The sequence below is a fragment of the Crinia signifera genome, chromosome 11, assembly GCF_055691185.1.
Source record: "Crinia signifera chromosome 11, ASM5569118v1, whole genome shotgun sequence".
Taxonomy (NCBI): Eukaryota; Metazoa; Chordata; class Amphibia; order Anura; family Myobatrachidae; genus Crinia; species Crinia signifera.
The window spans coordinates 126648504-126661804 of NC_139227.1; the positions used below are offsets into that span (position 1 = coordinate 126648504).

The window sequence follows — 13301 nt, forward strand, 5'->3', positions numbered from 1 at the left end:
ACTTGACGGATTCGGATAGAAACAAGGTAATATGATTTCTTGATTTAAATGAAAAGAAGATACTACTTTTGGTAAAAAAGAATGTTTGGTCTTCAAAACCACTTTGTCCAGAAATATCTTCAGATACTGATCCTGTCTACACAGAGCTTGAAGTTCACCACTAGGAAGGCTACTTTCCATGTCATAAATTTGAGATTTGCTCTATCTAATGGCTCAAATGGTGCTGACATGAGCCCATTCAGAACCAGATTAAGATCCCATTGTGGAACCATAGACCGAATTCTTGGACGAATTCTCTTAATAGCCTGACAAAACCTTTTTATCAAACTATGATCAGCAAGTTTTCGGTCCAACAAAAGACTTAATGCTGATATGTGCACCTTCAGTGTAGACACAGCCAACCCCTTGTGGAAGCCGTCACATAGGAATTGCAGCACATGCGACATGTTCGCCTTTGGAAACTGAAACTTTTCTTTGGACCACTTCGCAAAGATCCTCCAGACTCTGTAGTAAATAGCGGATGACACTTTTTTCCTAGCTTGAAGAAGAATTTCAATCACATCTGGTGATAAATGTTTTTCTCTCAACTGCTGCCTCTCAATTTCCACGCCGTCAATGACAACTTCTGAGGATCTTGACATCTGACTGGCCCCTGGGAGAGAAGATCCACTGACACTGGCAGAAACAGGGGCTCCGCCACTGACATACTCTCCAGCATCGGGAACCAAGCCTTCCTGGGCCAGAATGGTAGGACTATTATCACCTGACACCTCTCTGCCCTGATTTTCCACAGTACCCTGTGGATGAGGGAGAAAGGTGGGATCACGTAAGCTAGGGCATAGTTCCACCTCTGCGACAGGGCATCGATTCCGCATGATCCCTGCGTTGGGTACCTGGAGAAAAAAAAAAAAGGAGGAACTTTCTTGTTGACTGACGACGCCATGAGGTCTATTTCTGGCAAGCCGAAGTGCTCTACTATCAGCTGAAAGACTGATTGTTTTAGTTCCCATTCGCCTGGAATCAATGTACTGCGACTCAAGAAGTCTGCAATTTGATTTTCCTCTGCTGGAATGTGCAACGCTGAGATAGATTGGAGATTTGCTTCGGCCCACGACATTATGTTCTCTACTTCATCTAACACCCAACTTCTTGTACCCCCTTGACGGTTGATATAAGAGACCGTTGTGATGTTGTCTGAAAACACTCGGACATGAGATTCTTTGATATCTTCTGCAAAGAATTTCATCGCCTGCCACACCGCTCTCAATTCTCTGTGGTTTGATGACCACTCCTTCTCTTGCATCGACCACCTTCCTTGGCACGATCTTCCCAACCCATGTGCCCCCCCAACCGGAGGTGCTGGCGTCTGTAGTTATCACTACGAATGTTGGACTTTCTAGTGACCACTTTCTTTCTCTCAGCAGTTCGTAACCCCACCACACTAGGGATTCTCTTACTGTGCTTGGGATTTTTATTATCTGATCCAATGACGTACAACTTCTGGAGAACCTTAGAAGGAACCATTGCAATGGCCTCATCCTCCATCTTGCCCAAGGAGTTACCTCTACCACTGAGGCCATCATCCCCAGCAAACTCATCGCGGTTCTTAGGGATACGCGGGGGTCGTTGCAAATGAGCGTAATTAACTGCTGGATTTTTTCGCACCTTCTTTCTGAAAGGGATATCTGGAATTAAACTGTGTCCACTAGAATGCCTAGGAATTGAATATTTTGTGAAGGAATGAGCCGGCTCTTCTCCCAATTGACCATCCACCCGTGGTTTTGAAGAAACTTGATGGTGTAGTCCCTTGCGACAACACTTTCTTCTTCGGACCGAGCTGCTATCAGGAGGTCATCCAGATACGCCCATATCATGATCTTTTGCCTTCTTAATCTTTCTATTAACACCACCAGAACCTTAGTGAAGACTCGAGGGGACGAAGTCAGGCTGAACGGCAGGCAAGTGAACTGAAAATGTTTCTCTTTTATGGCAAACCTCAGATACTTTCTGTCGCTTGGAAAAATGGGAATGTGAAAATACGCATCTTTTAAATCGATTGCTACTAGATAATCGTTTTTTCTGATCCCCATCAAAATAGATTTGGTTGTCTCCATGTGAAACTTCTTTTTTCTTAGACGATCGTTCAAACTCCTCAAGTCGAGGATAGTTCTGAATCCGCCTGACACCTTGCTTAGAACAAACAAACGGGAATAATATCCTAGTCCCCTTTCTATTTCTGGGACTTTTTCGACTGCATTTGTGTCGATCAGAGCTTGCAGACTTAACTTCAAGACCTCTTTTTCTGTCTCTAGTAGAGGAACTCTGGAACTTAAAAATTTCGCCAACCTTGGCTTTGAACTTTCGCCTCTCTTTTTAATGTACTGGCGAAAAAATGCCCGCGTTGTACCTGAAGTGTACCTGTCGCGAAACGGCCTACCCGGCCTGTATGATCTGGCTTGTCTATATGATTGCCTACTGGAATAGGAATAAAATCTACCTCTCTTATCCTGAGGCAATCTCATGGATTTTCCCCCCGATATTCTCTGAATCATCTGGTCGAGTTTACTTCCGAATAGAAAGGCACCTTCATACGGAAGAGTTGCAAGCTTATTCTAGGAGTGAGAATCTGCCGCCCAAGATTTCAACCAAAGGGCCCTTCTGGCCACTACAACCGAAGTCAGAGACTTGCCAGAGAAATCCAATACATCGAACGATGCCTCACAGACGTAGTCCACTGCCATTTGAATTTGCGCCAGACTTTTGCTCATCTGGTCACGAGAGGCTCTGTCTTACAGGTCGTCCTGTAATGCGGCACACCAAACTCTTAATGCTCTAGAAAGGGATGCTATGGCTACACCTGACTTCATCGATACTGATGTTGATGTGTGTAATCGCTTTAGCGCACTCTCCATCCTTTTCTCCATGGGGTCTTTTAAGGACGCACCGTCCTCCAATGGTATGGTTGTACGAGTGGTGACTTCAGAAACGGCTGCATCTATCTTAGGGATGTTACTCCATTTCAAAAAGTCCTCATCCTCAATAGGAAACATTTTATCGATCCTCTTAAAGGAACCAACTCGCTTGTCTACATTACTCCATTCCTTTATTAATATGTCTTTAACAACTTTATGGAGAGGGAAGCACCTGCCCTTCCTTGATCTGTCCTCGAATAAAGTATCCAACTCTGTTTTTACTGGTTGCTTATAATTCAGAGTTTTATAGAGGTTTTTTAATACCACTTCCACTAAACCTAAATCAAATAAACGTTCGTCTTCAATGACTTCCCCTGACTCAGCAGTGCAATCACCCGAGGCATTATCATCAGAACCAGCAACAATTGATCCACAATCATCATCTATGTCCAAACTGGTTTGTGATCTAGACCTCTTGCTGCTAGTAAACTCCTTTTTTGACACAAAGTTCTTCTCCATCCACTCTCTAAGCTCAGAGATTTGGTTAGACACAGAAGTAGCTTCTTTCTTCTGCAGACAACTTCTACACAACACATTTTTACCAGTAAATGATTTGTCACATTCAGGGCATATTTTATCCAATCTCTTCTTAGCTGACTTCTTTTTTGTAACCACAGGCACGCTAAAACGAGAAAGAGATAGACTAACTACCTTTTCTAACCTCAGCAATGTAAAGTAACCAGTCCTCAAAGAGGACTTACCTGGGCAGCGGTACATTTGGTTTAGGAGAGGCATCCTCCATGATGTGCAGCGCTAGTATCCACTCAAAACTGTGACACAAGCAGCAGCGCCTGTTACACCGGCCAGGCGCTATAAATACCTGCACTTCCGGTATTTTGGAAAGCACGCGGCCTGCTGTGTAACGCAGACCGCGTGCATGCGCGCCGGAAATGCGTGTCACTTCCCTCCGACGTTTACTGCACAGAGCAGCTATAAACAGACGCCGGGAACAGTGACCACGCAGGACACGCTGCCTCTCCCACTGCTCTGGACAACACCACACGCGCCCAGCCACCGCTTCTTGGGCATACATTACTGGTGAGTCCTACGCACACATATTCGGGCAAAAGTTCCACCCGTTCTGCCATGCTTTTCTTAGGATTCCAGGCACCGCCAATCCCCATAATATAAAGCAGTAAAAAAGATCCATGCCGCCGGCCCGGATCAATATTCAGGGTAAGGCACCGCCATCCCTCCGCTGCCAGGTCACACATACACCTTACCTACACTAGCTAACCTAACTACCTGTTTACAGACAGAGGAGACAGGAAAAAAGACTATGGTCAGAGGGGAGGTGCTCAGTTACATAGGATAAGGAAGAGGAGGAGTCGGATCCTAGGGGAAAAAACTTCCTGTCTAATTGAGAGAGAGGGATGAACCCAATGTAATGGCTGCCATGAAGTATGAAGGAGAAATTATATATATATATATATATATATATATATATATATATATATATATATATATATATATATATATATATATATATATATATATATATATATATATATATATATATATATATTACACGTGGGGGTTTGACCCTGAATGCGCTTCTAATACTAGATAGCGACTACCTCTACAAAATCCCCCCTGTTAGTGGGAGATGAAGGTAAAGACACAAGAAGAGATGTAGAGGGCGCTGTAGAAATTCCCACCACCTTATTTTGTGCTCAGGTTTCAAGCAAATTGACAGAATGATATTTCAATAACATTTATTTAAAATACAAATGTGTAACATTCACAAATTCAGATTCTTGTGAACCGCATGGAAACAACCCTGTACAACCCTATACACACATACATACACATACACTGATGAGAAAGGTTAAAAGCAATGAGGAGGGATACTCATCTATGAATAACAGTCGAGGTATCAGATGATGTTCACTAAACAAAGGGGCCCTGCTACTGTGATGGTCCTCACTGTATCCAGGGTAAATTCCCGCCTCTCAATCACTGGTCCACACCGACGCGTTTCAATCTCTTAATAAATCTTTTTCAAGGTGTATTGGACCCAGGGACTGAAGCTTATAAATAGGTCTGTCCATTATATATCCATGTAGCAGTAATGCTATAAACCATTGGAAGCACTGCTCCTCAGCTGCTGACTTGACATGCTGGTACATATAGTCTCCCAGCAGCCAGAAAGCTCTGCATTGATTACTTTTTTACACTGTAGCGATGTACCTATACGGCCAATTTGCGATTCTGTAACAACACATTGCCTACATCGCTTAGTGTGTACGCTCCCTCGTTTGCATGTAGCCAGCAGCAGGGAAAGCAACAAAAAAAAAAATTCTAAATGGCCGTGGCCAGCCAATCACAGCTCACTGCGTCATTGCTCCGCCCCCTAGAGCTGGCTATATTAGTCAGCTCGAGACAGGGGGCAGGCAGTCCAAAGGCAGAGGAGGAGCAGAGAAGAGCTCCTGAAGAAAAAGCAAGTTCTTGGGAGGTGGCGGCCATGCAAAAGAGCTGAAAAGGCCGCCGCCCCCAGGTGAAGAGCACAGATGAATAAGCGGAAGCCCTGGGAGACGTTGGCCATACAAAAGAGCTTAAAATGCCGCTGGGTGAAGAAAGAAGAACCAGTTTAATACAATTATTTTAGAACCTGTGTTGGTGTTTTTATTTTATTATTTCCTTTACAGGGGAAGGGGGGGGGGGGGCTATAAGTACGTCAGGCCTTTAATACCCCCAAATGCTGGTACCTGTAGTTCTCCCAAGTACCAGCATGTGGGGCAGGCTTGCTGGGACCTGTTGGTCCCCATCTACCAAAATACTCCCAGCCTGTACTGACTAGTTAGGGAGAGTAAATGCTTTGGCCATGGGACCCCGTCAAATGTGTCCCATGGTTAAGGCATTACTCCCCCTGCTAGTGGAGCCTGGTGCTGATCCCTAAAATACAGGGGACACCATCTCATTTTGTCCCACATATTTTGGGAACCAGGACCTGGTTTCTTGAATATAGGGGGACCTTATGTAATTTTTCCCCCTGCTATTTGAGAAACCAGGACTGGCTCAGAGAGCACGGGGCTGGTCCTGCTCATGGTGGGGACACACCATTTTTTTTACATTCTTTTTCTATTATAGACAAACAAGATGACACCCCCCAGGCTTTATTCCAACCCATTATTTGAAGACTTTCTTTATTCCCCTTCAGTCCCCAAACACATTCTGAGAGATTTGAAATCTCCCATGCTGAATCTCCCATTATGAAACTCTGGCACAAATCTCTCCGTGTAGTAGGGCCCTTATGGCTATACCCTATAGTGCTGCCAGTCAGCACAGTGTGTCATTCACAGCTCTGCGCAGCCACTGGCTCTTACACGTGCCTCATTCCCAGCTCTGCGCAGACACTGGCTCTTACACGTGCCTCATTTCCAGCTCTGCGCAGACACGGGCTCTTACACGTGCCTCATTCCCAGCTCTGCGCAGCGACTGGCTTACACTGTGTGTCATTCCCAGCTCTGCGCAGCCACTGGCTCTTACACTGTGCGTCATTCCCAGCTCTGCGCAGCCACTGGCTCTTACACTGTGCGTCATTCCCAGCTCTGCGCAGCCACTGGCTCTTACACTGTGCGTCATTCCCAGCTCTGCGCAGCCACTGGCTCTTACATGGTGCCTCATTCACAGCCACTGACTCTCACACAGTGAGTCAATTCTCTGCTCTGCACAGCCATTGGCTCTTACACAGTGCCTCAGTCGCAGCTCCGCGCAGCCACTTGCTCTTACATGGTACATCATTCCCAGCTCTGCGCAGCCACTGGATTTGCATGGTGTGTCATTCCCAGCCACTTGCTCTTACACGTTGCGTCATTCCCAGCTCTGCGCAGCTACTGGCTCTTACATGGTGCCTCGTTCACAGCCACTGGCTCTTACACAGTACCTCATTCTCTGCTCTGCACAGCCACTTGCCCATACACTTTGCGTCATTCCCAGCTCTGCGCAGCCACTGGCTCTTACACAGTGCATTGTTCCCAGCTCTGCACAGACACTCGCTATTACACGTTGCGTCATTCCCAGCTCTGCGCAGCCACTGGCTTTTACAAGTTGTGTTATTCCCAGCTCTGTGCAGCCACTGGCTCTTACACGGTGCATTGTTCCCAGCTCTGCACAGCCACTGACTCTTACACGTTGCATCACTCCCAGCTCTGTGCAGCCACTGGCTTTTACAAGTTGTGTTATTCCCAGCTCTGTGCAGCCACTGGCTCTTACACAGTGCGTCATTCCCAGCTCTGTGCAGCCACTGACCCTTACACGTTGAGTTATTCCCAGCTCTGTGCAGCCACTGGCTCTTACACAGTGCATCATTCACAGCTCTGCGCAGCCACTGGCTCTTACACGGTGAGTCATTCACAGCTCTGCGCAGCCACTGGCTCTTACACGGTGCATTGTTCCCAGCTCTGCACAGCCACTCGCTTTTACACGTTGCGTCATTCCCAGCTCTGCACACCCACTGGCTCTTACACGTTTTCATCATTCCCAGCTCTGTGCAGCCACTGGCTTTTACAAGTTGTGTTATTCCCAGCTCTGTGCAGCCACTGGCTCTTACACGGTGCATTGTTCCCAGCTCTGCACAGCCACTCGCTTTTACACGTTGTGTCATTCCCAGCTCTGCGCAGCCACTGGCTTTTACAAGTTGTGTTATTCCCAGCTCTGCAAAGCCACTTGCTTTTACACGTTGCGTCATTCCCAGCTCTGCACAGCCACTGGGTCTTACGTGGTGCATCATTCCCAGCTCTGTGCAGCCACTGACTCTTACACGTTGCGTTATTCCCAGCTCTGTGCAGCCACTGGCTCGTACACAGTGCGTCATTCCCAGCTCTGTGCAGCCACTGGCTCGTACACGGTGCGTCATTCCCAGCTCTGTGCAGCCACTGGCTTTTGCATGGTGTGTCATTCACAGCCACTGGCTCTTACACGGCGCATCATTCCCAGCTCTGTGCAGCCACTGGCTTTTACACGTTGCGTTATTCTCAGCTCTGCGCAACCACTGGCTCTTACAGGGTGCATCATTCACAGCTCTGTGCAGCCACTGGCTCGTACATGGTGCCTCATTCCCAGCTCTGCGCAGCCACTGGCTCTTACGCAGTGCATCATTCTCTGCTCTGCACAGCCACTGGCTCTTACACAGTGCATCATTCACAGCTCTGCGCAGCCACTGGCTCTTACACGGTGAGTCATTCACAGCTCTGCGCAGACACTGGCTCTTACACGGTGAGTCATTCACAGCTCTGCGCAGCCACCATCTCTCAAACAGAAGCAGAGCCAGCAGCCACACATGTGCATAAACACCAATGGTAAAAACATTGATGCATATGCCTGGTCTACAGTAAGAGATGGAGATAGGCATAAGCTGGTAATCCCTGTAACAGAAAGTAATGGGGCCAGTAACAGGGAAAGCAGTAATGTAGATCTGTGACAGTGATGCAACCCCAGAAGGGACTCACTCTCTGATAACCAGAGTGTTTTATCTCCCCCAGCACGTCCCCTCCACACAAACATATTACCTCACAGAGGCATTCCTCCTTACAAGGAAATATGGATTCTCATCAGAACTACATTTAATTTCGCATATGGTAAAAGCATATTTCTCCTGCACATGGGTGTGTCCACTTCCGTGTACTATGTATGGATCGCAGGGTACTAGGGGCACAATAGGAACAGCGGGGAAAAAACAGGATGAGACCAGGTGGAACATAGCTGCATAATGCAGAAAGATAGACAGGTGCAGGGGAGGTAGGGGGATCCTGTACACAGCCAAGTAAGGGCCAGCGTATTACGTATGATGGGGGAGGTAGTGACAGGAAACCTCACTGGTACGGATGATGGAGGAGGTAGCAACAGGAAACCTCATGGATACGGATGAAGGAGGAGGTAGCAACAGGACACCTCATGGATACGGATGATGGAGGAGGTAGCAACAGGACACCTCAGTGGTACGGATGATGGGGGAGGTAGTGACAGGACACCTCATGGATACGGATGATGGGAGAGGTAGTGACAGGATACCTCATGGATACGGATGATGGAGGAGGTAGCAACAGGACACCTCATGGATACGGATGATGGAGGAGGTAGCAACAGGACACCTCATGGATACGGATGATGGAGGACACCTCATGGGTACGGATGATGGGGGAGGTAGCAACAGGACACCTCAGTGGTACGGATGATGGGGGAGGTAGCGACAGGACACCTCATGGATACGGATGATGGAGGAGGTAGCGACAGGACACCTCATGGATACGGATGATGGAGGAGGTAGCGACAGGACACCTCATGGATACGGATGATGGAGGAGGTAGCGACAGGACACCTCATGGATACGGATGATGGAGGAGGTAGCGACAGGACACCTCATGGATACGGATGATGGAGGAGGTAGCGACAGGACACCTCATGGATACGGATGATGGAGGAGGTAGCAACAGGACACCTCATGGATACGGATGATGGAGGAGGTAGCAACAGGACACCTCATGGATACGGATGATGGAGGAGGTAGCAACAGGACACCTCATGGATACGGATGATGGAGGAGGTCACGACAGGACACCTCATGGATACGGATGATGTGACAGGACACCTCAGTGGTGTGCATGATGGGGGAGGACACCTAAGTGGTACGGATGATGGGGGAGGTAGTGACAGGCTACCACAGTAGTACTGATGATGGGGGAGGTAGCTAGAGGACACCTCAGTGGTACGGATAATGGGGGAGGTACTGTAGTGACAGGACACCTCAGTGGTACGGATAATGGGGGAGGTAGTGACAGGATACCTCAGTGGTACGGATAATAGGGGAGGTAGTGACAGGACACCTCAGTGGTACGGGGGAGGTAGTGACAGTCTACCGCAGTGGTACGGATGACGGGGGAGGTAGTGACAGGAAACCTCAGTGGTACGGGGGAGGTAGTGACAGTCCACCGCAGTGGTACGGATGACAGGGCAGACACGTATTCACTTCCCTAAGCTGAATGGGAGGTTCAGTGTACATCCGAGAAGCACCGATAACGCAACCCCGTGCACCTATATACAGGTATATACCTGACCAAATCCCGGAAGTCCAGGTAGGACAGGATCAGCAGGAGAGGGTCAGACGGAAGGTCCGCAAAGCCAAGCTCAATGGCCGCCGCCATCTTGAAGGAGACCAATTACGCACGCGCAAATCATCTTCCCGTCTCGGTCCCAGAGCCCCGCCCCTCGGCAGTGCTTATCTGCGAGCCTTCTGGGAGGGTGACGCCATTCTGGGGCGGGGCCTGAAGGAGAGTTATGTAATGTTATCTCCCGCCCCAGTGGGTGGCTTGGGGTGTGTGTCCATGTCGATGTTTTTGTGTGTGTGTATATATTTTTGTAACCTGAGGTAAAGCAGAAATATGGCACTTGGAGAGAGATAAAGTACGATCCAATTAGCTTCTACGACATTTTTTGGTCACAATCTACATGTTGAGAGCAGTGGATTAACCTCTTCCCTGGCACTCCAGACAATTTATGTATCCGGACTGATCATAGACTGACTCATGATAGACAGTCATCATAAGGTCAAAAGGTCGACAGGGTCAAAGGGTCTAAAGGTCGGCACTCAAAAGGTCGACAGGCAATAGGTCGACGTGGTTAAAAGGTCGACATGAATTTTTTACAAATTTTCAGCTGACATCAGTGGCGTGCGGTGGGGTGAGGCAGGTGAGACACAGCCTTTCCTGTCATACTAGCGTATATGCCGGCATGTACCCCATGGCTCATATATTGTGTGCAAATCTGGCTCTGATACTTGCCAATGACTCTTGAGCCATATACCTCACCGCACGTCCCTGGCCGACGTGCCGACAGGCGGTATTTCATGCCCTAACATCCACTAGGGCGTGGAGGGAGAATAAAATAGTGTGCCGAGTGCAGCGAGGCACCGTGCCCGAAACATGGGGAGAGCAACGGTACACTTAGACAGTGTCCATGTCAACCTACAGTATGTTGACATAGACACCCTAAAAACATAAAAAAAGTCAACTTTTTTCCATGTCGACCTTTTGGATGTCAACCTTTTGACCATGTCGACTTGTTTGACGTCAACCTTTTAACCATGTAGACCTTTTGACCATATTGATCTTTTGACTGTCGATATTTGGACCCTGTCGACCTTGTGACTGTTGACCATTAGAGGTCGACTTTATGATTGTAGACCTAGACCCTGTCGATGTTTTATACCATAACCAAATTTTCCAGGCTATGTTTCAGTGCCCAGACTGGCAAACCTGGAAAATTCTCGGGATTGACGCTGTCTCCGCTGCTTAGCGCCACTGACCTGATCTCTGATCTCAACTGGAGCCTCTGCCCGGCTTTGCCTTGTCCCCCCTGGCTGTGTGCGACGTGACCTTGTAATTAGGGATGGTCATTGTTGCCATGGCCATCAATGGCAATAGTGCCATCGATAGTGCTAAACTATGCAATGGATGACCATCGATATTTTTACTAGAGATGTGCGCCGGCCACTTTTTGCGGTTTTGGTCTTGGATCTGTATCTGCCTCCGGTTTTGGATCTGTATTCGGTTTTGCGAAAACCGCCCTTTTTGGTTTTGGTTTTGGATCTGTATTTTTTTTTTAAAAACTCATAAAAACAGCTAAAATCACAGCTAAAATTTTTTTTTTCTCCTACGCTATTTTTAACCTCAATAACATTAATTTCCACTCATTTACATGTCTTTTCTGAACACCTCACAATATTGTTTTTAGGGTAAAAGGTTGCACCGAGGTAGCTGGATAACTATGCTAAGCCACACAAATGTGCGGCACAAGCAAGTGGCTCATCTGGGAGTGGCACTGCAGCGGCAGACAGGATGGCAGTTTGAAAAACTAGGCCCCAATAAGACCCCTATCTGGCTTGATTGTGTTTATGATGTGCAGCCGAGGAGCAGTGGGCGTTTCGTGCAGCACTGACATGTTCTACAAGTGTGCAACTGTTTTTTTCAGTTTAATATCTAATAAGACCCCTATCTGGCTTGATTGTGTTCTTATTAATAAATTTAATCTGGGGAAGTAGGAAGACCCCATGGACTCAAGTCAACAGGTATCCGCGCGACAGAACAGCGGCCGCTAATGCAGCTTTTTGTTGCTGAGTGACAGCCCCGGAGACAGCGGTGCGGAGGTCATGAAAGAAAGTAAGGAGATGGATTACCACGTGGATTCCACTAACTTGCAGCCCAATGGGATTATTTGAGAAATTCATGGTACAGTATTCATTCTGTCCAGATTCTGTCTGGGAATTCATGGATCATATCTGGCCTGAATGCACAAAGGTCTTCATGATGACCATCCCCAGCTGTTGCTAGGCCGCCTTCTTCCCACCCATTCATCCATCCTGGACATCCTATCCAAAAATAAGTAGGATGGAGAAAGAGACGATCATGGATGTCCCCGATTAAATCTTTTCATCTATAATAGATGATGTGGAGAGAGAAGACCTTCATATGATGGAACAGGGGCTGCCACCTTTTTGGCTTCCCCCCAAGGAGCAAGGCTCTGTAGCTCAGGAAGTGTCTATGCCGATCTGATTGGTAGTCTCTGTCTGTTGGTCAACACTCTTCAGGGGATGGCAACACAGAATAACAACAATGATATTAATTTGCCAACTGATAACTAGCCTAATTCCTTGACAACAACAAGGCCCATGTGGCCAGTTTATAATATGACCCCCAGTGTGCAGCCTCCTCTCCCTTATGACACTAATCCAGTAGCCATGTCTGATCCATCAGCCATGTATGGTCAACCCAGTTTTTGGCCTTCTACATTCTAACATCATAATAACAAAAAACACTTAATATATTTTCCTTTCTTTATGTTTTTGTGTTGTACATTTTGAAGAGTTTTAGAATTTAGGAGATTTGTAAGTATAGCTTTTAGCTTAAAGAGCATGTAACTGTTTTTAAGCACTTATTTTTCTTTAATGTTTTAAGACAAAAACCTTTCTGTATCCCGATAAAAAGTCACTGAAATTAATGTTCATGTTTGTTTTTTCGATTTTATACTTGTTTTGCTTAGAAAATATAATAAAAATATTTCACAATAAATTTAATCTGATTGCTAAACTCTAGGGTTATTACCAGTCTTCCTTCCTAATCGTACATGTTCAGTTAAAAACCCAATAATACCCCTATCTGGCTTGATTGTGTTTACGATGTGCAGCCGAGGAGCAGTGGGCGTTTCGTGCAGCGCTGAGTTGGTCTGTGAGTGTGCTGTGCATCTGTTTTTATCAGTTTAATATCTAATAAGACCACTATCTGGCTTTATCGTGTTGTTTACCACCAGCCGAGGAGTAGTGGGCGTTTCGTGCAG

General features: G+C 47.0%; 1 protein-coding gene across 2 annotated transcripts in view; it reads right to left on the minus strand.

Annotated features, from left to right (window-relative positions):
• FBXO3 (F-box protein 3) overlaps positions 1 to 10174 on the minus strand; it is a 34937-nt gene extending 24763 nt beyond the window's left edge. For both annotated transcript variants that reach the window (XM_083164739.1, XM_083164738.1), the window contains exon 1: positions 10023 to 10174. In XM_083164739.1, the coding sequence (XP_083020865.1) occupies positions 10023 to 10114 (92 nt within the window). In that variant the 5' untranslated portion in view covers positions 10115 to 10174. The remainder of the gene's footprint in view (positions 1 to 10022) is intronic.
• Between the last annotated feature and the right edge of the window lie 3127 nt (positions 10175 to 13301).